Below are 24,603 nucleotides of genomic sequence, written 5' to 3'. Positions count from 1 at the left end.
AAAACCACTGAACCAACCTCTCTGTTAGTCAAAACCACTGAACCAACCTCTCTGTTAGTCAAAACCACTGAACCAACCTCTCTGTTAGTCAAAACCACTGAACCAACCTCTCTGTTAGTCAAAACCACTGAACCAACCTCTATGTTAGTCAAAACCACTGACCCAACCTCTCTGCTAGACAAAACCACTGACCCAACCTCTATGTTAGTCAAAACCACTGACCCAACCTCTCTGCTAGTCAAAACCACTGACCCAACCTCTCTGCTAGTCAAAACCACTGACCCAACCTCTCTGTTAGTCAAAACCACCAGGACTGGTATGACCAGGACTGTCATACCTAAAACAAAACATGTGTGAGTTAGCACTCACTCCAACCCTTCTCTACAGCCCTAGGATCTAATTACCCATACACATGTTCCTTCCATTTCCAGGAAATGGAATACATGAATCATTTATCAAAAATAGCAACAGAAAAAAATACAAATAAATCAGCTTCAATTGTGAGTCGTATTCAATGATTCATTCCTCCCAGTCTCACTGACTGAATGATGGAGTTGATGAAGTCAATATGAAGTCTGACAGAACAGCAGGTGGATGATTCATTCCTCCCAGTCTCACTGACTGAATGATGGAGTTGATGAAGTCAATATGAAGTCTGACAGAACAGCAGGTGGATGATTCATTCCTCCCAGTCTCACTGACTGAATGATGGAGTTGATGAAGTCAATATGAAGTCTGACAGAACAGCAGGTGGATGATTCATTCCTCCCAGTCTCACTGACTGAATGATGGAGTTGATGAAGTCAATATGAAGTCTGACAGAACAGCAGGTGGATGATTCATTCCTCCCAGTCTCACTGACTGAATGATGGAGTTGATGAAGTCAATATGAAGTCTGACAGAACAGCAGGTGGATGATTCATTCCTCCCAGTCTCACTGACTGAATGATGGAGTTGATGAAGTCAATATGAAGTCTGACAGAACAGCAGGTGGATGATTCATTCCTCCCAGTCTCACTGACTGAATGATGGAGTTGATGAAGTCAATATGAAGTCTGACAGAACAGCAGGTGGATGATTCATTCCTCCCAGTCTCACTGACTGAATGATGGAGTTGATGAAGTCAATATGAAGTCTGACAGAACAGCAGGTGGATGATTCATTCCTCCCAGTCTCACTGACTGAATGATGGAGTTGATGAAGTCAATATGAAGTCTGACAGAACAGCAGGTGGAGACAGAGCCAAGACCCTAAAGGCTTGACTGATACTAATTAAGAATGAGTAGAACTTTAACTGTAGAATTAGATCTACAACAGAATGGCTGGGTTTACACTGGCTTTTTTTTCTTCTCACTAATTTGTCTTTTCACCAATCAGACCAGCGCTGAAAAATGATTTGATGTGAAAAGATCTGATGGGATTGGTCAAAAGACGGGCCTTCCAAAAGAATTGTGCTTCCTGTGTAAACCCAGCCAATTAGAGAGAACACAGTCCTTCCCACCATCCCGTTTCCTGAAAGAGTCTTCTCAGTTTACCCCCTTAAACTGTTGCAATGCAGCAGGAGACCCCACGGCCAATCATCACAGAGCTATTACTCTGTATGCATATTAGGCTTAGATTAGTTTAATTGGAACAAATGAAACGCTCTGTTTGTTCAATCAGACCACTAACAACCAACGCACCAAATCCCCCCCTCACCACCACCGGGGACGTGATGAACCAATCGGCTCACAGAGGGGGGCAGAATCAAACTGACATCCATGTTTATTGATTCATCTATTTCCATGTCTCTCAAATGGCACCCTATTCCCTTTAGAGTGGCCCTATAGGCCCTGGTCAAAGGTAGTGCACTATAAAGGGGAAAAGGGTGTAATTTGGGATGCGCTCTATGTGTCTAGTGTGTGTTTTGTTCCTTTAGTTATTTGTTTGAACGCAGAACTAAATATTTCTAATTGAAGTTGTAATGGAACAGAGATAATCAGGTTACAGATCTCACTTCACTGTTATTACTAATGCAGTCAGAGTGTTTAAACAACACACACACACACACACACACACACACACACACACACACACACACACACACACACACACACACACACACACACACACACACACAAAGAATTTCCATATTAATGTATCTGTCACTTTAGCTATATGTCTCCTGGCTCCCACCACCACCCATAGTCACTAGGAGGAGAGTTAAGGGTTTCTCCTCCTGGCTCCTCACACCACCCATAGTCACTGGGAGGAGAGTTAAGGGTTTGTCCTCCTGGCTCCTCTCACCACCCATAGTCACTGGGAGGAGAGTTAAGGGTTTCTCCTCCTGGCTCCCCACACCACCCATAGTCACTGGGAGGAGAGTTAAGGGTTTGTCCTCCTGGCTCCTCTCACCACCCATAGTCACTAGGAGGAGAGTTAAGGGTTTCTCCTCCTGGCTCCCCACACCACCCATAGTCACTAGGAGGAGAGTTAAGGGTTTGTCCTCCTGGCTCCTCTCACCACCCATAGTCACTGGGAGGAGAGTTAAGGGTTTCTCCTCCTGGCTCCCCACACCACCCATAGTCACTGGGAGGAGAGTTAAGGGTGTGTCCTCCTGGCTCCTCTCACCACCCATAGTCACTGGGAGGAGAGTTAAGGGTTTCTCCTCCTGGCTCCCACCACCACCCATAGTCACTGGGAGGAGAGTTAAGGGTTTCTCCTCCTGGCTCCTCTCACCACCCATAGTCACTGGGAGGAGAGTTAAGGGTGTGTCCTCCTGGCTCCTCTCACCACCCATAGTCACTGGGAGGAGAGTTAAGGGTTTCTCGTCCTGGCTCCCCACACCACCCATAGTCACTAGGAGGAGAGTTAAGGGTTTGTCCTCCTGGCTCCTCTCACCACCCATAGTCACTGGGAGGAGAGTTAAGGGTTTCTCCTCCTGGCTCCCCACACCACCCATAGTCACTGGGAGGAGAGTTAAGGGTGTGTCCTCCTGGCTCCTCTCACCACCCATAGTCACTGGGAGGAGAGTTAAGGGTTTCTCCTCCTGGCTCCCACCACCACCCATAGTCACTGGGAGGAGAGTTAAGGGTTTCTCCTCCTGGCTCCCCACACCACCCATAGTCACTGGGAGGAGAGTTAAGTCAAGTGTTAATGAACTAGAGTGAACAAGAGTCAGTCCATCTGTTCTGAGAACTGTGTTATCCTAGCTCACCCACTGTAGGGACTGCTAGGTCTTTCTCTGGTGGCAGACAATCTCTCTCTCTACCATCTCTACCTACTGATGTTCCTATCAGACAATCTCTCTCTCTACCATCTCTACCTACTGATGTTCCTATCAGACAATCTCTCTCTCTACCATCTCTACCTACTGATGTTCCTATCAGACAATCTCTCTCTCTACCATCTCTACCTTCTGATGTTCCTATCAGACAATCTCTCTCTCTACCATCTCTACCTTCTGATGTTCCTATCAGACAATCTCTCTCTCTACCATCTCTACCTACTGATGTTCCTATCAGACAATCTCTCTCTCTACCATCTCTACCTACTGATGTTCCTATCAGACAATCTCTCTCTCTCTACCATCTCTACCTACTGATGTTCCTATCAGACAATCTCTCTCTCTACCATCTCTACCTACTGATGTTCCTATCAGACAATCTCTTCCCTCATCTTCCTAGAATCCAGTTAAGAAAGAGCATCCCTCCCTCCTTCTCCTCCTCCGCCTCCTCTTTATTCCTCTCTCACTGCTTACCTGGAAGACACAGTTGCCATTTTGACCAGTCTTGTTTTCCATCTTAGATCTCCAGTGGTACTGTGGTAGAGGATAGAGGATCATGTCACTGTGGAGAGAGAGAGAGAGAGAGAATTAGAGAGAGAGAAATAGAGAGAGAAAAATAGAGAGAGACATAGATAGAGAGACAGAGAAATAGAGATAGAGAAATAGAGAGAGAGAGAAATAGAGAGAGAGAGAAATATATAGAGAGAGAAATAGAGAGAGAGAGAAATAGAGAGAGAGAGAAATAGAGAGAGAGAGAAATAGAGAGAGAGAGAAATATATAGAGAGAGAAATAGAGAGAGAGAGAAATAGAGAGAGAGAGAAATAGAGAGAGAGAGAAATAGAGAGAGGGGGGAGGTTCTCTCCTGTCAACTCCTGGGCTCTTACCCATATTCACAAAGTGTCTCAGAGTAGGAATGCTAATCTAGGATCAGTTTAGCCTTTTAAAAAGGCTCCCGACTGGCGCAGCGGTCTAAGGCACTGCATCTCAGTGCTTGAGGCGTCACTACCGGTGTAGGATGTCATTGTAAATAAGAACTTGTTCTTAACTGACTTGCCTAGTTAAATAAAAAATACAAATTAAATCATAATAAATCATAATGAATATGAGGGAGGACCAGATCCTAGTTCAGCACTTGTACTCTGAGATGCTTTGAGGAAACAGGCCTAGTCAGCTTTCAGCAGAGGAAAAAACATCTTCATGTGTTATATTAACCAATATTCAACTCTCTAAGTAGCATTGAAAAACATGAAGTAGTTAAACCAAGTAGGGATGGTAGATTTGTTCTACTTTATTCAGATGCTCAGCCGGTTCTTCTTCTTCAAAGAGTCTCCAGCTCTCAGTAGTTTATAATGAGCAGGGTTTCTCTTTTCCATCGTCTGATGGAGAGGAACTCACAGGTGGGCTGCACTCTGTCTAAAGTGGTATGCCCTCTTAACACGGAGAGATAATTCTCCACTCCCTCTCTCTCTAGGTCCTCTCTCTCTCTCTAGGTCCTCTCTCTAGGTCCTTCCTCTCTCTAGGTCCTCCCTCTCTCTCCCTCCATCCCTCCCTCTCTGTCTCTCCATACATTGAACCGTGGGCTATATCTTGCTATACACTATCAGGAAGTAACAGTTAATGTTATTATTTGTCTGAATGACTTATCTAGCTCCACGCTGTCGTACAGTGAGCTCCAAGAGGACCTTAGTTGTTGTTCTGGCTCTGTACTCCAGCACTTTGTATATGAAATGATACAATGACTATGAGGTTGAATGAGTTTCTCACTCCAGAAAAACGCATGTCAAAAATGTTATAAATTGATTTGCATTTTAATGCTCCTAACCCTGGTCCTGACCCTAACCCTGGTCCTAACCTTGGCCCTAACCCTGGTCCTAACCCTGACCCTAACCCTGGTCCTAACCCTGGTCCTAACCCTGGCCCTAACCCTGGTCCTAACCCTGGCCCTGGCCCTAACCCTGGTCCTAACCCTAACCCTAACCCTGGCCCTAACCCTGGCCCTAACCCTGACCCTAACCCTGGCCCTAACCCTGGCCCTAAACCTGACCCTAACCCTGGCCCTAACCCTGACCCTAACCCTGGCCCTAACCCTGGCCCTAACCCTGACCCTAACCCTGGCCCTAACCCTGGCCCTAACCCTGGTCCTAACCCTGGCCCTAACCCTGGCCCTAACCCTGGTCCTAACCCTGGCCCTAACCCTGGTCCTAACCCTGGCCCTAACCCTGGTCCTAACCCTGGTCCTAACCCTGGCCCTAACCCTGGTCCTAACCCTGGCCCTAACACTGGTCCTAACCCTGGTCCTAACCCTGGTCCTAGCCCTGGCCCTAACCCTGGTCCTAACCCTGGCCCTAACCCTGGCCCTAACCTTGGTCCTAACCCTGACCCTAACCCTGGTCCTAACCCTGGCCCTAACACTGGTCCTAACCCCTGGCCCTAACCCTGGTCCTAACCCTGGTCCTAACCCTGGTCCTAACCCTGGCCCTAACCCTGGTCCTAACCCTGGCCCTAACCCTGGTCCTAACCCTGGCCCTAACCCTGATCCTAACCCTGACCTTAACCCTGGCCCTAACCCTGGTCCTAACCCTGGCCCTAACCCTGGTCCTAACCCTGGTCCTAACCCTGGCCCTAACCCTGGTCCTAACCCTGGTCCTAACCCTGACCAGGGCTGTGCTTGTCCCAGCATGGGGACAGAGTTGTAAAGCCAAGGGACGGATGTATACACTGTGCTGTTGTCCTGTGTTCCAGACGAACAGGAGCTGTCTGGATCCATCATCTACACGGTGGAGCTGAAGAGATATGGAGGCCCGCTGGGGATCACCATCTCAGGCACAGAGGAGCCCTTTGACCCCATCGTCATCTCCAGCCTCACCAAGGGAGGACTGGCCGAGAGGTGAGAGAGCTAGGGGAATGGGGTGTGGGTAGCTGGCAGAGACAGGGGACAGGGGAATGGGGTGTGGGTAGCTGGCAGAGACAGGGGACAGGGGACAGGGGAATGGGGTGTGGGTAGCTGGTAGAGACAGGGGACAGGGGACAGGGGAATGGGGTGTGGGTAGCTGGCAGAGACAGGGGACAGGGGACAGGGGAATGGGGTGTGGGTAGCTGGCAGAGACAGGGGACAGGGGAATGGGGTGTGGGTAGCTGGTAGAGACAGGGGACAGGGGACAGGGGAATGGGGTGTGGGTAGCTGGTAGAGACAGGGGACAGGGAACAGGGGAATGGGGTGTGGGTAGCTGGCAGAGACAGGGGACAGGGGACAGGGGAATGGGGTGTGGGTAGCTGGCAGAGACAGGGGACAGGGGAATGGGGTGTGGGTAGCTGGCAGAGACAGGGGACAGGGGACAGGGGAATGGGGTGTGGGTAGCTGGTAGAGACAGGGGACAGGGGACAGGGGAATGGGGTGTGGGTAGCTGGTAGAGACAGGGGACAGGGAACAGGGGAATGGGGTGTGGGTAGCTGGCAGAGACAGGGGACAGGGGACAGGGGAATGGGGTGTGGGTAGCTGGCAGAGACAGGGGACAGGGGACAGGGGAATGGGATGTGGGTAGCTGGCAGAGACAGGGGACAGGGGAATGGGGTGTGGGTAGCTGGCAGAGACAGGGGACAGGGGAATGGGGTGTGGGTAGCTGGCAGAGACAGGGGACAGGGGACAGGGGAATGGGGTGTGGGTAGCTGGTAGAGACAGGGGACAGGGGACAGGGGAATGGGGTGTGGGTAGCTGGTAGAGACAGGGGACAGGGGACAGGGGAATGGGGTGTGGGTAGCTGGCAGAGACAGGGGACAGGGGAATGGGGTGTGGGTAGCTGGCAGAGACAGGGGACAGGGGACAGGGGAATTGGGTGTGGGTAGCTGGTAGAGACAGGGGACAGGGGACAGGGGAATGTGGTGTGGGTAGCTGGCAGAGACAGGGGACAGGGGACAGGGGAATGGGGTGTGGGTAGCTGGCAGAGACAGGGGACAGGGGAATGGGGTGTGGGTAGCTGGTAGAGACAGGGGACAGGGGACAGGGGAATGGGGTGTGGGTAGCTGGCAGAGGCAGGGGACAGGGAACAGGGGAATGGGGTGTGGGTAGCTGGCAGAGGCAGGGGACAGGGAACAGGGGAATGGGGTGTGGGTAGCTAGCAGAGACAGGGGACAGGGGAATGGGATGTGGGTAGCTGGCAGAGACAGGGGACAGGGGAATGGGGTGTGGGTAGCTGGCAGAGACAGGGGACAGGGGAATGGGGTGTGGGTAGCTGGCAGAGACAGGGGACAGGGGACATGGGAATGGGGTGTGGGTAGCTGGCAGAGACAGGGGACAGGGGACAGGGGAATGGGGTGTGGGTAGCTGGCAGAGACAGGGGACAGGGGACATGGGAATGGGGTGTGGGTAGCTGGCAGAGACAGGGGACAGGGGACAGGGGAATGGGGTGTGGGTAGCTGGCAGAGACAGGGGACAGGGGACAGGGGAATGGGGTGTGGGTAGCTGGCAGAGACAGGGGACAGGGGAATGGGGTGTGGGTAGCTGGCAGAGACAGGGGACAGGGGACAGGGGAATGGGGTGTGGGTAGCTGGCAGAGACAGGGGATCTCTCTCTCTCTCGCTGGGTAGAACTGACTGACACCCTGGGGAGGCTTGGATAGCTCAGGCAGACGCCAGACCAGCTGGTCTGAGGACAGAAAATGTGTTTGGCTCAGTAGGATGAAGAGTTGAGGTTTCTGGGGGGTGTTAATCTGACAGATTTCTTTGACACTCTCTTTGCACACAGACCTAAGGCCTCTTCTCCTGGGTCATGTTCAGCAGAACACACTGTAGCCAGACAATGTGCAACTTCCTATTGGTAGTACATCCCCGGTTCATAGCGTTTTCTCCCTAATGAACACAGCCCTGGTGTTTCTCTGTGTATAGGACGGGAGCGATCCACATCGGGGACAGGATCCTAGCCATCAACTGTAACAGTCTGAAGGGTAAACCACTGAGTGAAGCCATTCACCTGTTGCAGATGGCTGGAGAGTCTGTCACACTGAAGATCAAGAAACAGGGAGAACGTGAGTAGAGGACACACACACACACACACACACACACACACACACACACACACACACACACACACACACACACACACACACACACACACACACACACACACACATACAGAGGCCAAGGACCGTACACATATAACTCGCCAGCTTGTAGTCGTAAAAAACAGAAATGAGTCATTATTTTCTACCTCTGTTTGGTTCAGCCGTTCCTCTGTTTGGTTCAGCCGTTCCTCTGTTTGGTTCAGCCGTTCCTCTGTTTGGTTCAGCCGTTCCTCTGTTTGGTTCAGCCGTTCCTCTGTTTGGTTCAGCCGTTCCTGTGGGGGGTTTGGGATAAACGCTGAAAATGAGGTCTGAGGTCATCACAGACTCAGGAGATGTGATAGGTTGAGTTCTGTGAGATAATATCAGCCAGGTAACATGACCTTTATGAATGATGAAGTCTTCATGTTGAGTTCTGTGAGATAATATCAGCCAGGTAACATGACCTTTATGAATGATGAAGTCTTCATGTTGAGTTCTGTGAGATAATATCAGCCAGGTAACATGACCTTTATGAATGATGAAGTCTTCATGTTGAGTTCTGTGAGATAATATCAGTCAGGTAACATGACCTTTATGAATGATGAAGTCTTCATGTTGAGTTCTGTGAGATAATATCAGTCAGGTAACATGACCTTTATGAATGATGAAGTCTTCATGTTGAGTTCTGTGAGATAATATCAGTCAGGTAACATGACCTTTATGAATGATGAAGTCTTTATGTGCTTGTTCTGATTACATAAATGCTTCAAAACTTCCCAAACAGTGACGTTAGCTGATGAAGATTATCGCATACAACAAAACATACCACATCTCCTAAACCCGTGTTGCCCTCAGACCTTATTTTCAACGTTTATCCCCCGAAAAAACATTAAAAAACATTCATTTCCCAATAGGCTTTATCCAACGAGCCATGTTAGTACCTACAAAAAGATGCTGTTACTATTGCTCTCTATTATGTAGTACAAACAGAGCACTCACTGGTGTTAAATACCATCACACATGACATAGTACAAACAGAGCACTCACTGGTGTTAAATACCATCACACATGACATAGTACAAACAGAGCACTCACTGGTGTTAAATACCATCACACATGACATAGTACAAACAGAGCACTCACTGGTGTTAAATACCATCACACAGTACATAGTACAAACAGAGCACTCACTGGTGTTAAATACCATCACACAGTACATAGTACAAACAGAGCACTCACTGGTGTTAAATACCATCACACAGTACATAGTACAAACAGAGCACTCACTGGTGTTAAAGACCATCACACATTACATAGTACAAACAGAGCACTCACTGGTGTTAAATACCATCACACATGACATAGTACAAACAGAGCACTCACTGGTGTTAAATACCATCACACAGTACACATTACATAGTACAAACAGAGCACTCACTGGTGTTAAATACCATCACACAGTACACATGACATAGTACAAACAGAGCACTCACTGGTGTTAAAGACCATCACACATGACATAGTACAAACAGAGCACTCACTGGGGTTAAATACCATCACACAGTACACATTACATAGTACAAACAGAGCACTCACTGGTGTTAAAGACCATCACACATGACATAGTACAAACAGAGCACTCACTGGGGTTAAATACCATCACACAGTACACATTACATAGTACAAACAGAGCACTCACTGGTGTTAAAGACCATCACACATGACATAGTACAAACAGAGCACTCACTGGTGTTAAATACCATCACACAGTACACATTACATAGTACAAACAGAGCACTCACTGGTGTTAAATACCATCACACATGACATAGTACAAACAGAGCACTCACTGGTGTTAAAGACCGTCACACATGACATAGTACAAACAGAGCACTCACTGGTGTTAAATACCATCACACATGACATAGTACAAACAGAGCACTCACTGGGGTCAAAGACCATCACACATGACATAGTACAAACAGAGCACTCATTGAGGTCAAGGTTCAGGTAACATGTTGTACATTCTAGGTCATCTACATAACAACGTACTATAACCTAATAGGCCTGTCAATGCAATCTACACACAACATGTTAGTTATCTATGCTGTGCTGTACTCTACCATGTACACACACTGTGTACCACACGCACACACACATCACCCATATCAACACACCTCATCACAGTGGATGAAATAGTATTTCAACACAGTCAGACTATTCCCAGATCACTTGTTGTGTTGGTATAGGCTGCCAAATGGATTCAATGCAGACAATTTACAGAAGATATGGTCCCACTACAGAAGACAATTTGTTCTTATCTTGAGCTGCGCTTATTTCTGCTGAACTACAGTGAGATTGATTTAGAAGTTGTCTGGAAACGGCTGTGAGGGAAAAATAACAGATTGTATTAGCATTTCTTCCTCTGCTTGTCTCTCTCTCTCTCTCTCTCTCTCTCTCTCTCTCTCTCTCTCGCTCTTCTCACACTACACCTCCCATTCTCTCTCTCTCTCTCTCTCTCTCGCTCTCTCTCTCTCTCTCTCTCTCTCTCTCTCTCTCTCTCTCGCTCTCTCTCGCTCTCTCGTTCTCTCTCTCTGACTCTCTCTCTTTCTCTGAGCCTCTCTCTCTCTCTCTCTCTCTCTCTCTCTCTCTCTCTCTCGCTCTTCTCCTCACACTACACCTCCCATTCTCTCTCTCTCTCGCTCTCTCGTTCTCTCTCTCTGACCCTCTTTCTCTCTGACTCTCTCTCTTTCTCTGAGCCTCTCTCTCTCTCTCTCTCTCTCTCTCTCTGACCCTCTTTCTCTCTGTCTCTCTCTCTCTCTCTCTCTCTCTCTCTCTGACCCTCTCTCTGACTCTCTCTCTCTTTCTCTGAGCCTCTCTCTCTCTCTGACCCTCGCCTCACCATTTCCCTTCGTTTCACACTTTCTCCCTTCACATTTTCTCATATTCTCTCTCCCCCTCTCTCTCCCTCCCTCCTCTAGTGGCCAGTCCCAAGCAGCCGTCGGTGTCTGGTCATCTCAGTGATGTGATGCTGAGTGATGTGGAGGACGAGGCAGGGTTAGGCGGGCTGGGAGGCCAGGCAGAGAGCCAGAAACTTGGGAAGCTCTCTGACCTCTACTCCACCACCATCCCCTCTGTGGACTCAGCCGTGGAGTCCTGGGACGGCTCGGCCATAGACACCACCTTCAACACCCAGGGTGAGAGGAAAGAGAGAGAGAGTGTGTGTGTGTGTGTCTGTGTGTGTGTGTGTGTGTGTGTGTGTGTGTGTGTGTGTGTGTGTGTGTGTGTGTGTGTGTGTGTGTGTGTGTGTGCGTGCGTGCGTGCGTGCGTGCGTGCACATATGTGGCATGTGTGTCCCTGACAGTTACAGACATTGAGGGACAGACAGAATGGGAGGCTCACATCTTTTTACTACACCAGTGTCCAAAAACACAACACTAATAAAACAAACCATTACTGTCCATCACCATAGCAACATCCACAGCAGTTGTCCAAAACAACAGACTTTAGAGAATACATCTCACGTTGCCAGTACATCCTTCCTGATTCCTAGAGGGCAATTTATATCAGAGCATTCATTATGCATTATACAGCTGTGGGCGAGGCAACGTGCGGATTGGCTGGAAGAGGAAATAATTGGCTAATGGATCTAGGGATGCCCATAACCATTATAATGGTAGAATGGTCCCCACAGCAATGATGTGCTGGATTTACAATTAGTCTCCTCCTAACACAGTAAGGCCTCTTAGTTAACTATAATCACCCTGAGTAGGGAGAGAACACACACACACACACACACACACACACACACACACACACACACACACACACACACACACACACACACACACTACGAGCGAAAACACACACACATACACACTATGAGCGAAAACACACACACACACACACACATACACACTATGAGCGAAAACATACACACATACGGCTCTGGTCGAATGTAGTGCAATATATAGGGAATAGGGTGCCATTTGGGATGCATTCAAAACATTATCCAACATGTGCTAGAATGAATGAGGAACCATGCTGGTCCTTTTACTATGAGGAGAACCATGCTGGTCCTATTAGGAGATTTACTATGAGGAGAACCATACTGGTCCTTTTACTATGAGGAGAACCATGCTGGTCCTATTAGGAGATTTACTATGAGGAGAACCATACTGGTCCTTTTACTATGAGGAGAACCATGCTGGTCCTATTACTATGAGGAGAACCATACTGGTCCTATTAGGAGATTTACTATGAGGAGAACCATGCTGGTCCTATTAGGAGATTTACTATGAGGAGAACCATGCTGGTCCTATTAGGATATTTACTATGAGGAGAACCATACTGGTCCTATTCGGAGATTTATTATGAGGAGAACCATGCTGGTCCTTTTACTATGAGGAGAACCAGACTGGTTCTATTTTAGGAGGTTTACTATGAGGAGAACCATGCTGGTCCTATTACTATGAGGAGAACCATACTGGTCCTATTAGGAGATTTACTATGAGGAGAACCATGCTGGTCCTATTAGGAGATTTACTATGAGAGGAACCATACTGGTCCTATTCAGAGATTTACTATGAGGAGAACAGTGCTATTAGGAGATGTACTATGAGGAGAACCATGCTGGTCCTATTAGGAGATTTACTATGAGGAGAACCATGCTGGTCCTATTAGGATATTTACTATGAGGAGAACCATACTGGTCCTATTAGGAGATGTACTATGAGGAGAAAATCCATACGCTAGCTATTGTGATTGTATTATTTTATATCCCATCCATTATATCGAAAGGCAGAAGGACGAGGAATCTGTTTATTGTTAATCAATATATACATCCGTATGCTGTACTTGTATTTCACATATGGCTATCATGTCATCCATCTAATGTCCCATAGGAGGAATGATCATCCATCTAATGACCCATAGGAGGAATGATCATCCATCTAATGACCCATAGAGGAATGATAATCCATCTAATGACCCATAGGAGGAATGATCATCCATCTAATGTCCCATAGGAGGAATGATAATCCATCTAATGTCCCATAGGAGGAATGATAATCCATCTAATGTCCCATAGGAGGAATGATCATCCATCTAATGACCCATAGGAGGAATGATCATCCATCTAATGACCCATAGGAGGAATGATAATCCATCTAATGTCCCATAGGAGGAATGATCATCCATCTAATGACCCATAGGAGGAATGATCATCCATCTAATGTCCCATAGGAGGAATGATAATCCATCTAATGTCCCATAGGAGGAATGATCATCCATCTAATGACCCATAGGAGGAATGATAATCCATCTAATGTCCCATAGGAGAATGATCATCCATCTAATGTCCCATAGGAGGAATGATCATCATGTCATCCATCTGATGTCCCATAGGAGGAATGATCATCCATCTAATGTCCCATAGGAGGAATGATCATCCATCTAATGACCCATAGAGGAATGATCATCCATCTAATGTCCCATAGGAGGAATGATAATCCATCTAATGTCCCATAGGAGGAATGATCATCCATCTAATGACCCATAGGAGGAATGATAATCCATCTAATGTCCCATAGGAGGAATGATCATCCATCTAATGACCCATAGGAGGAATGATAATCCATCTAATGTCCCATAGGAGGAATGATCATCCATCTAATGACCCATAGGAGGAATGATAATCCATCTAATGTCCCATAGGAGGAATGATCATCCATCTAATGACCCATAGGAGGAATGATAATCCATCTAATGTCCCATAGGAGGAATGATCATCCATCTAATGTCCCATAGGAGGAATGATAATCCATCTAATGTCCCATAGGAGGAATGATCATCCATCTAATGTCCCATAGGAGGAATGATCATCATGTCATCCATCTGATGTCCCGTAGGAGGAATGATCATCCATCTAATGTCCCATAGGAGGAATGATCATCCATCTAATGTCCCATAGGAGGAATGATCATCCATCTAATGACCCGTAGGAGGAATGATCATCCATCTAATGTCCCATAGGAGGAATGATCATCCATCTAATGTCCCATAGGAGGAATGATCATCATGTCATCCATCTAATGTCCCATAGGAGGAATGATCATCCATCTAATGTCCCATAGGAGGAATGATCATCATGTCATCCATCTAATGTCCCATAGGAGGAATGATCATCCATCTAATGTCCCATAGGAGGAATGAGCTTTGCTGTGCCAAGGCCTATAGAACCAGAAGAAAGGCATTGGCAGGTCTAGAGTTGTTGCTGCCCCGGTGTGTATGTGTCTGTGTGTGTCTGTGTGTGTGTGGCTCCCTTGTGGCTCCCTTGTAGCTCCCGTGTATATCCCTTGTGGCTCCCTTGTGGCTCCCTTGTGGCTCCCTTGTGGCTCCCTTGCGGCTCCCTTGCGGCTCCCTTGTGGCTCCCTTGTGGCCCCCTTGTAGCCCCCTTGTAGCACCATGTGGACTCAGCTCTAGCATAAATCATAGATGTTTACACAGGTAGAGCTAGATCACACACAGGGAATAGAAACTCCACCAGCTCTACATTATTGATGAAACACAGCAGCAGAATAGAGCCGCAGCAGCCAAACAGTCAGATGCCTTTGTTTATCTCAATATCAGACCAGAGAGAGAGAGAGAGAGAAAGAGAGAGAGAGAGAGAGAGAGAAAGAGAGAGAGAGAGAGAGAGAGAGAGAGAGAGAGAGAGAGAGAGAGAGAGAGAGAGAGAGAGAGAGAGAGAGAGAGAGAGAGAGAGATCCACTAATAATAAAAACTCAAAAAAGAGCAATTAAGTTTTGGAAGCATCTAAAATACAGTGACCTCCTCTCATATCATTACCAAGCCCTGCAATGCCAAGAGCCGAGCAAAGAAAAGAGTCCCCTCATCCAGCTGGTCCTGGGGCTGAGTTCACAAACCTGTTCTACTAACACACTGAAGCCTCAGGACCAGAACATCCAATCAATCAGAATAAACCAAATTACAACACAGTCAAAACAAAACTACATTGTTTACTGGAAAACACAAGCACAAGGCAAAATGCAGTGCTATCTGGCCCTAAATCCACAGTACACCGTGGCTAAATATTTGACCATGGTTACTGATCAAAACCTTAGAAAAACCTTGACAATGTACAGGCACTAGTGAGCACAGCCTTGCCATTGAGAAGGGTAGACACAGGAAAACCTGGCTCCCTGTAGAGGAAAGGCTGTGCAACCACTGCACAACAGCAGAACCTGAGACGGAGCTGCATTTCCTGACAAAATGTCAAAAATATAAAACAATTAGAGAGTGTCATTTCCCCAAATTTGAAACCCTTATTCAAGGTTTCAAAGACCTCTCTGATGAGGATAGGCTACCCGTCCTGTTGGGGGAGGATGCAGAGAGCTGTGGGTTGGCAGCGCACTACATTGCTGCCTGCCATAAGTTGAGGGACAGTGTCTGACAGACCAATCAACCTGCACATGTCCTCTACTGTATGCTTATTGTTATTGTTGAATGTGGTTATTCTGACCCTTGGTTATTGTTGTTACTGTTGTCCCGTTGACAATTTTGATTCTCATTATTTTCATATTGTAAATATCCAAAATAAGCTTTGGCAACATGTGCATTGTTACGTCATGCCAATAAAGAAAATTGAATTGAATTGAAATTGAAATTGAAATTGAGAGAGAGAGAGAGAGAGTCATGCGCAACATGAGTTCCTGATATATTCATATTTTTTGGTTTTTAGAATGAGATAAACACTCTAATCGAAAAAGAATTCCAGACAAGTGATGAACAACAACTCTATTCATTCAGAATAGAAAAAGTAACTTTGCACCTCAAGTTAAGAAGCTTTGACTCTAGCTAGCTAGCTACACAACAAAGAACTAGCCAGCAGACTAACAAGCTGCCATGGATACCATGAGGGATGAGTTCACCAGACTGGAGGGGGGAGGTGGTCCTCCTCACCACCATGGATACCATGAGGGATGAGTTCACCAGACTGGAGGGGGGAGGTGGTCCTCCTCACCACCATGGATACCATGAGGGATGAGTTCACCAGACTGGAGGGGGAGGTGGTCCTCCTCACCACCATGGATACCATGAGGGATGAGTTCACCAGACTGGAGGGGGAGGTGGTCCTCCTCACCACCATGGATACCATGAGGGATGAGTTCACCAGACTGGAGGGGGAGGTGGTCCTCCTCACCACCATGGATACCATGAGGGATGAGTTCACCAGACTGGAGGGGGAGGTGGTCCTCCTCACCACCATGGATACCATGAGGGATGAGTTCACCAGACTGGAGGGGGAGGTGGTCCTCCTCACCACCATGGATACCATGAGGGATGAGTTCACCAGACTGGAGGGGGAGGTGGTCCTCCTCACCACCATGGATACCATGAGGGATGAGTTCACCAGACTGGAGGGGGGAGGTGGTCCTCCTCACCACCATGGATACCATGAGGGATGAGTTCACCAGACTGGAGGGGGAGGTGGTCCTCCTCACCACCATGGATACCATGAGGGATGAGTTCACCAGACTGGAGGGGGAGGTGGTCCTCCTCACCACCATGGATACCATGAGGGATGAGTTCACCAGACTGGAGGGGGAGGTGGTCCTCCTCACCACCATGGATACCATGAGGGATGAGTTCACCAGACTGGAGGGGGAGGTGGTCCTCCTCACCACCATGGATACCATGAGGGATGAGTTCACCAGACTGGAGGGGGAGGTGGTCCTCCTCACCACCATGGATACCATGAGGGATGAGTTCACCAGACTGGAGGGGGAGGTGGTCCTCCTCACCACCATGGATACCATGAGGGATGAGTTCACCAGACTGGAGGGGGAGGTGGTCCTCCTCACCGCCATGGATACCATGAGGGATGAGTTCACCAGACTGGAGGGGGAGGTGGTCCTCCTCACCACCATGGATACCATGAGGGATGAGTTCACCAGACTGGAGGGGGGAGGTGGTCCTCCTCACCACCATGGATACCATGAGGGATGAGTTCACCAGACTGGAGGGGGGAGGTGGTCCTCCTCACCACCATGGATACCATGAGGGATGAGTTCACCAGACTGGAGGGGGAGGTGGTCCTCCTCACCACCATGGATACCATGAGGGATGAGTTCACCAGACTGGAGGGGGAGGTGGTCCTCCTCACCACCATGGATACCATGAGGGATGAGTTCACCAGACTGGAGGGGGAGGTGGTCCTCCTCACCACCATGGATACCATGAGGGATGAGTTCACCAGACTGGAGGGGGAGGTGGTCCTCCTCACCACCATGGATACCATGAGGGATGAGTTCACCAGACTGGAGGGGGAGGTGGTCCTCCTCACCACCATGGATACCATGAGGGATGAGTTCACCAGACTGGAGGGGGGAGGTGGTCCTCCTCACCACCATGGATACCATGAGGGATGAGTTCACCAGACTGGAGGGGGAGGTGGTCCTCCTCATCACCATGGATACCATGAGGGATGAGTTCACCAGACTGGAGGGGGATGTGGTCCTCCTCACCACCATGGATACCATGAGGGATGAGTTCACCAGACTGGAGGGGGAGGTGGTCCTCCTCACCACCATGGATACCATGAGGGATGAGTTCACCAGACTGGAGGGGGGAGGTGGTCCTCCTCACCACCATGGATACCATGAGGGATGAGTTCACCAGACTGGAGGGGGGAGGTGGTCCTCCTCACCACCATGGATACCATGAGGGATGAGTTCACCAGACTGGAGGGGGAGGTGGTCCTCCTCACCACCATGGATACCATGAGGGATGAGTTCACCAGACTGGAGGGGGAGGTGGTCCTCCTCACCACCATGGATACCATGAGGGATGAGTTCACCAGACTGGAGGGGGAGGTGGTCCTCCTCACCACCATGGATACCATGAGGGATGAGTTCACCAGACTGGAGGGGGAGGTGGTCCTCCTCACCACCATGGATACCATGAGGGATGAGTTCACCAGACTGGAGGGGGGAGGTGGTCCTCCTCACCACCATGGATACCATGAGGGATGAGTTCACCAGACTGGAGTGGGAGGTGGTCCTCCTCACCACCATGGATACCATGAGGGATGAGTTCACCAGACTGGAGGGGGAGGTGGTCCTCCTCACCACCATGGATACCATGAGGGATGAGTTCACCAGACTGGAGGGGGAGGTGGTCCTCCTCACCACCATGGATACCATGAGGGATGAGTTCACCAGACTGGAGGGGGAGGTGGTCCTCCTCACCACCATGGATACCATGAGGGATGAGTTCACCAGACTGGAGGGGGGAGGTGGTCCTCCTCACCACCATGGATACCATGAGGGATGAGTTCACCAGACTGGAGGGGGATGTGGTCCTGCTCAGGGAGAGCAAACAGCAACATTCTCCTTCAGCAATGAAGGTGTAAATTTGGCCGTTTGGAACATAAACTTCATATTTGACAAATTAGTCTCCTTGGCTAATCTAAAGAAGCATAAGAGCAAAACAGAAATAACAGATAATGAAAAATGGTTTGATAATGATTGCAAAAATCTAAGAAAGTCATTGAGGGATATATCTAATCAAAAACACAGAGAACCAGACAATAAAAATATACACCTTCAATATGGGGAAACACTGAAGCAATACAAACACACCCTAAGAACCAAAAAGGAACAGCACATTAGAAATCAGCTGGATGGAACTGAGGAATCCATAGAATCAAACCACTTCTGGGAGAATTGGAATAAATTAAACAAACCTCATCAGGAGGAATTGGCTCTCCAAAATGGGGATATGTGGAGAAATCACTTTGCAAACCTCTACAGCAATATAACAAAGAGCCCAGAACAAAAATATATACAAGAAAAATTACAAATCCTTGAATCAGCAGTCAAAGACTATCAGAATTATGTGGATACTCCAATTACAGAAGAATAATTATTGGAAAAACTATGCACACGCCAACCCAAAAAGGTCTGTGGTGCTGATGGTATTTTAAATGAAATGATCAAATATACAGACCACAAATTCAAATTGGCTATACTCAAACTCTTCGACATTATCCTCACTGCAGGTATTTTCCCCGATATTTGGAACCAGGGATTGATCACCCCAATCTATAAAAATGGAGACGAATTTGACCCAAATAATTACAGAGGAATTTGCGTTAACAGCAACTTGGGGGAAATTCTCTGCAGTATCATAAATAGCAGACTGCATCACTTCCTTGACGAACACAACGTCCTGAGCAGAAGCCAGATTGGATTTCTACAAAATGATCATACAACAGACCACATTTCCACCCTCCACACTCTAATTGACCAACAAGTAAACCAAAACAAAGGCAAAATCTACTCGTGTTTTGTAGATTTCAAGAAAGCATTTGATTCAATTTGGCACAAGGGTCTTTTTTGAATAAACTAATAGAAAGTGGTATTGGAGGGAAAACATATGATGTTATTAAATCAATGTACACTAAAAACAAATGTGCAGTTAAAATTGGTAACAAGCAAACAGACTTCTTCTCTCAGGGACATGGAGTGAAACAGGGCTGTCCAATAAGTCCAACACTATTTAACATCTACATTAATTACTTGGTAAAAACATTAGAAGAATCGGCAGCACCTGGTCTCACCCTGCACAACACTGATATCAAGTGTCTGCTGTATGCAGATGACCTGGTGCTGCTGTCTCCCACTAAAGAGGGTCTGCTGTAGACAGATGACCTGATGCTGCTGTCTCCCACTAAAGAGGGTCTGCTGTACACAGATGACCTGGTGCTGCTGTCTCACACTAAAGAGGGTCTGCTGTAGACAGATGACCTGGTGCTGCTGTCTCCCACTAAAGAGGGTCTGCTGTAGACAGATGACCTGGTGCTGTTGTCTCCCACTAAAGAGGGTCTGCTGTACACAGATGACCTGGTGCTGCTGTCTCCCACTAAAGAGGGTCTGCTGTAAACAGATGACCTGGTGCTGCTGTCTCCCACTAAAGAGGGTCTGCTGTAGACAGATGACCTGATGCTGCTGTCTCCCACTAAAGAGGGTCTGCTGTAGACAGATGACCTGGTGCTGCTGTCTCCCACTAAAGAGGGTCTGCTGTAGACAGATGACCTGGTGCTGCTGTCTCCCACTAAAGAGGGTCTGCTGTAGACAGATGACCTGGTGCTGCTGTCTCCCACTAAAGAGGGTCTGCTGTAGACAGATGACCTGGTGCTGCTGTCTCCCACTAAAGAGGGTCTGCTGTAGACAGATGACCTGGTGCTGCTGCCTCCCACTAAAGAGGGTCTGCTGTACGCAGATGACCTGGTGCTGCTGTCTCCCACTAAAGAGGGTCTGCTGTAGACAGATGACCTGGTGCTGCTGTCTCCCACTAAAGAGGGTCTGCTGTAGACAGATGACCTGGTGCTGTTGTCTCCCACTAAAGAGGGTCTGCTGTACGCAGATGACCTGGTGCTGCTGTCTCCCACTAAAGAGGGTCTGCTGTAGACAGATGATCTGGTGCTGCTGTCTCCCACTAAAGAGGGTCTGCTGTACGCAGATGACCTGGTGCTGCTGTCTCCCACTAAAGAGGGTCTGCTGTAGACAGATGACCTGGTGCTGCTGTCTCCCACTAAAGAGGGTCTGCTGTAGACAGATGACCTGGTGCTGCTGTCTCCCACTAAAGAGGGTCTGCTGTAGACAGATGACCTGGTGCTGCTGTCTCCCACTAAAGAGGGTCTGCTGTAGACAGATGACCTGGTGCTGCTGTCTCCCACTAAAGAGGGTCTGCTGTACACAGATGACCTGGTGCTGCTGTCTCCCACTAAAGAGGGTCTGCTGTACACAGATGACCTGGTGCTGCTGTCTCCCACTAAAGAGGGTCTGCTGTAGACAGATGACCTGGTGCTGCTGTCTCCCACTAAAGAGGGTCTGCTGTACACAGATGACCTGGTGCTGCTGTCTCCCACTAAAGAGGGTCTGCTGTATGCAGATGACCTGGTGCTGCTGTCTCCCACTAAAGAGGGTCTGCTGTACGCAGATGACCTGGTGCTGCTGTCTCCCACTAAAGAGGGTCTGCTGTAGACAGATGACCTGGTGCTGCTGTCTCCCACTAAAGAGGGTCTGCTGTAGACAGATGACCTGGTGCTGCTGTCTCCCACTAAAGAGGGTCTGCTGTACGCAGATGACCTGGTGCTGCTGTCTCCCACTAAAGAGGGGTTACAGCAGCACCTAGATCGTCTTCACAGGTTCTGTCAGTCCTGAGCTCTGACCGTTCATCACAGGTTCTGTCACACCTGGGCTCTGACCGTTAACCACAGGTTCTGTCAGACCTGGGCTCTGACCGTTAACCACAGGTTCTGTTAGACCTGGGCTCTGACCGTTAACCACAGGTTCTGTCAGACCTGGGCTCTGACCGTTAACCACAGGTTCTGTCTGGACTCTGACCGTTAATCACAGGTTCTGTCTGGGCTCTGACCGTTAATCACAGGTTCTGTCTGGGCTCTGACCGTTAACCACAGGTTCTGTTAGACCTGGGCTCTGACCGTTAACCACAGGTTCTGTTAGACCTGGGCTCTGACCGTTAATCACAGGTTCTGTCTGGGCTCTGACAGTTAATCACAGGTTCTGTCAGACCTGGGCTCTGACCGTTAACCACAGGTTCTGTCAGTCCTGGGCTCTGACCGTTAATCACAGGTTCTGTCTGGGCTCTGACCGTTAATCACAGGTTCTGTCAGACCTGGGCTCTGACCGTTAATCACAGGTTCTGTCTGGGCTCTGACCGTTAATCACAGGTTCTGTCAGACCTGGGCTCTGATCGTTAATCACTTGTTCTGTCTGGGCTCTGACCGTTAATCACAGGTTCTGTCAGACCTGGGCTCTGACCGTTAATCACAGGTTCTGTCTGGGCTCTGACCGTTAACCACAGGTTCTGTCTGGACTCTGACCGTTAACCACAGGTTCTGTCAGTCCTGGGCTCTGACCGTTAATCACAGGTTCTGTCTGGGCTCTGACAGTTAATCACAGGTTCTGTCAGACCTGGGCTCTGACCGTTAACCACAGGTTCTGTCTGACCTGGGCTCTGACCGTTAACCACAGGTTCTGTTAGACCTGGGCTCTGACCGTTAACCACAGGTTCTGTTAGACCTGGGCTCTGACCGTTAACCACAGGTTCTGTCAGACCTGGGCTCTGACCGTTAACCACAGGTTCTGTCAGACCTGGGCTCTGACCGTTAACCACAGGTTCTGTTAGACCTGGGCTCTGACCGTTAATCACAGGTTCTGTCTGGGCTCTGACCGTTAATCACAGTTTCTGTCAGACCTGGCCTCTGACCGTTAATCACTTGTTCTGTCTGGGCTCTGACTGTTAATCACAGGTTCTGTCAGACCTGGGCTCTGACCGTTAACCACAGGTTCTGTCTGGGCTCTGACCGTTAACCACAGGTTCTGTCTGAACTCTGACCGTTAACCACAGGTTCTGTCAGACCTGGGCTCTGACCGTTAACCACAGGTTCTGTCTGACCTGGGCTCTGACCATTAATCACAGGTTCTGTCTGGGCTCTGACCGTTAATCACAGGTTCTGTCAGACCTGGGCTCTGACCGTTAACCACAGGTTCTGTTAGACCTGGGCTCTGACCGTTCATCACAGGTTCTGTCTGACCTGGGCTCTGACCGTTCATCACAGGTTCTGTCTGGGCTCTGACCGTTAACCACAGGTTCTGTCTGGGCTCTGACCGTTAATCACAGGTTCTGTCAGACCTGGGCTCTGACCGTTAATCACAGGTTCTGTCAGACCTGGGCTCTGACCGTTAACCACAGGTTCTGTCAGACCTGGGCTCTGACCGTTAATCACAGGTTCTGTCAGTCCTGGACTCTGACCGTTAACCACAGGTTCTGTCAGTCCTGGGCTCTGACCGTTAACCACAGGTTCTGTCAGACCTGGGCTCTGACCGTTAACCACAGGTTCTGTCTGGGCTCTGACCGTTAATCACAGGTTCTGTCAGGGCTCTGACCGTTAATCACATGTTCTGTCTGGGCTCTGACCGTTAACCACAGGTTCTGTCTGGACTCTGACCGTTAACCACAGGTTGTGTCAGTCCTGGGCTCTGACCGTTAATCACAGGTTCTGTCTGGGCTCTGACAGTTAATCACAGGTTCTGTCAGACCTGGGCTCTGACCGTTAACCACAGGTTCTGTCTGACCTGGGCTCTGACCGTTAACCACAGGTTCTGTTAGACCTGGGCTCTGACCGTTAACCACAGGTTCTGTCAGACCTGGGCTCTGACCGTTAACCATAGGTTCTGTCAGACCTGGGCTCTGACCGTTAACCACAGGTTCTGTCTGGGCTCTGACCGTTAATCACAGGTTCTGTCAGACCTGGGCTCTGACCGTTAACCACAGGTTCTGTCAGACCTGGGCTCTGACCGTTAATCACAGGTTCTGTCAGACCTGGGCTCTGACCGTTAACCACAGGTTCTGTCTGGGCTCTGACCGTTAACCACAGGTTCTGTCAGACCTGGGCTCTGACCGTTAACCACAGGTTCTGTCTGACCTGGGCTCTGACCATTAATCACAGGTTCTGTCTGGGCTCTGACCGTTAATCACAGGTTCTGTCAGTCCTGGGCTCTGACCGTTAATCACAGGTTCTGTCAGACCTGGGCTCTGACCGTTAATCACAGGTTCTGACAGACCTGGGCTCTGACCGTTAATCACAGGTTCTGTCAGACCTGGGCTCTGACCGTTCATCACAGGTTCTGTCAGACCTGGGCTCTGACCGTTAACCACAGGTTCTGTCAGACCTGGGCTCTGACCGTTAACCACAGGTTCTGTCTGACCTGGGCTCTGACCGTTAACCACAGGTTCTGTCAGTCCTGGGCTCTGACCGTTAATCACAGGTTCTGTCAGACCTGGGCTCTGACCGTTAATCACAGGTTCTGTCAGACCTGGGCTCTGACTGTTAATCACAGGTTCTGTCTGGGCTCTGACCGTTAACCACAGGTTCTGTCAGACCTGGGCTCTGACTGTTAATCACAGGTTCTGTCTGGACTCTGACCGTTAACCACAGGTTCTGTCAGTCCTGGGCTCTGACCGTTAATCACAGGTTCTGTCAGACCTGGGCTTTGACCGTTAATCACAGGTTTGTCAGACCTGGCCTCTGACCGTTAACCACAGGTTCTGTCAGACCTGGGCTCTGACCGTTAACCACAGGTTCTGTCAGACCTGGGCTCTGACCGTTAATCACAGGTTCTGTCAGTCCTGGGCTCTGACCGTTAACCACAGGTTCTGTCAGACCTGGGCTCTGACCGTTAATCACAGGTTCTGTCAGTCCTGGGCTCTGA

General features: G+C 48.9%; 1 protein-coding gene across 2 annotated transcripts in view; it reads left to right on the top strand.

The window, feature by feature from the left end:
• grip1 (glutamate receptor interacting protein 1) overlaps positions 1-24,603 on the top strand; it is a 430,214-nt gene that overhangs the window by 376,077 nt on the left and 29,534 nt on the right. For both annotated transcript variants that reach the window (XM_082964252.1, XM_082964253.1), the window contains 3 exons: positions 6,009-6,153; positions 8,148-8,287; positions 11,284-11,499. In XM_082964252.1, coding sequence (XP_082820378.1) covers positions 6,009-6,153; positions 8,148-8,287; positions 11,284-11,499 — 501 coding nt within the window. The remainder of the gene's footprint in view (positions 1-6,008; positions 6,154-8,147; positions 8,288-11,283; positions 11,500-24,603) is intronic.

The sequence above is a fragment of the Salmo salar genome, chromosome 17 (assembly GCF_965601325.2).
Source record: "Salmo salar chromosome 17, fSalSal1, whole genome shotgun sequence".
Taxonomy (NCBI): domain Eukaryota; kingdom Metazoa; phylum Chordata; class Actinopteri; order Salmoniformes; family Salmonidae; genus Salmo; species Salmo salar.
The sequence above is the reverse complement of the archived record's forward strand: the minus strand, read 5'-3'. Positions and strand labels throughout refer to the sequence as shown.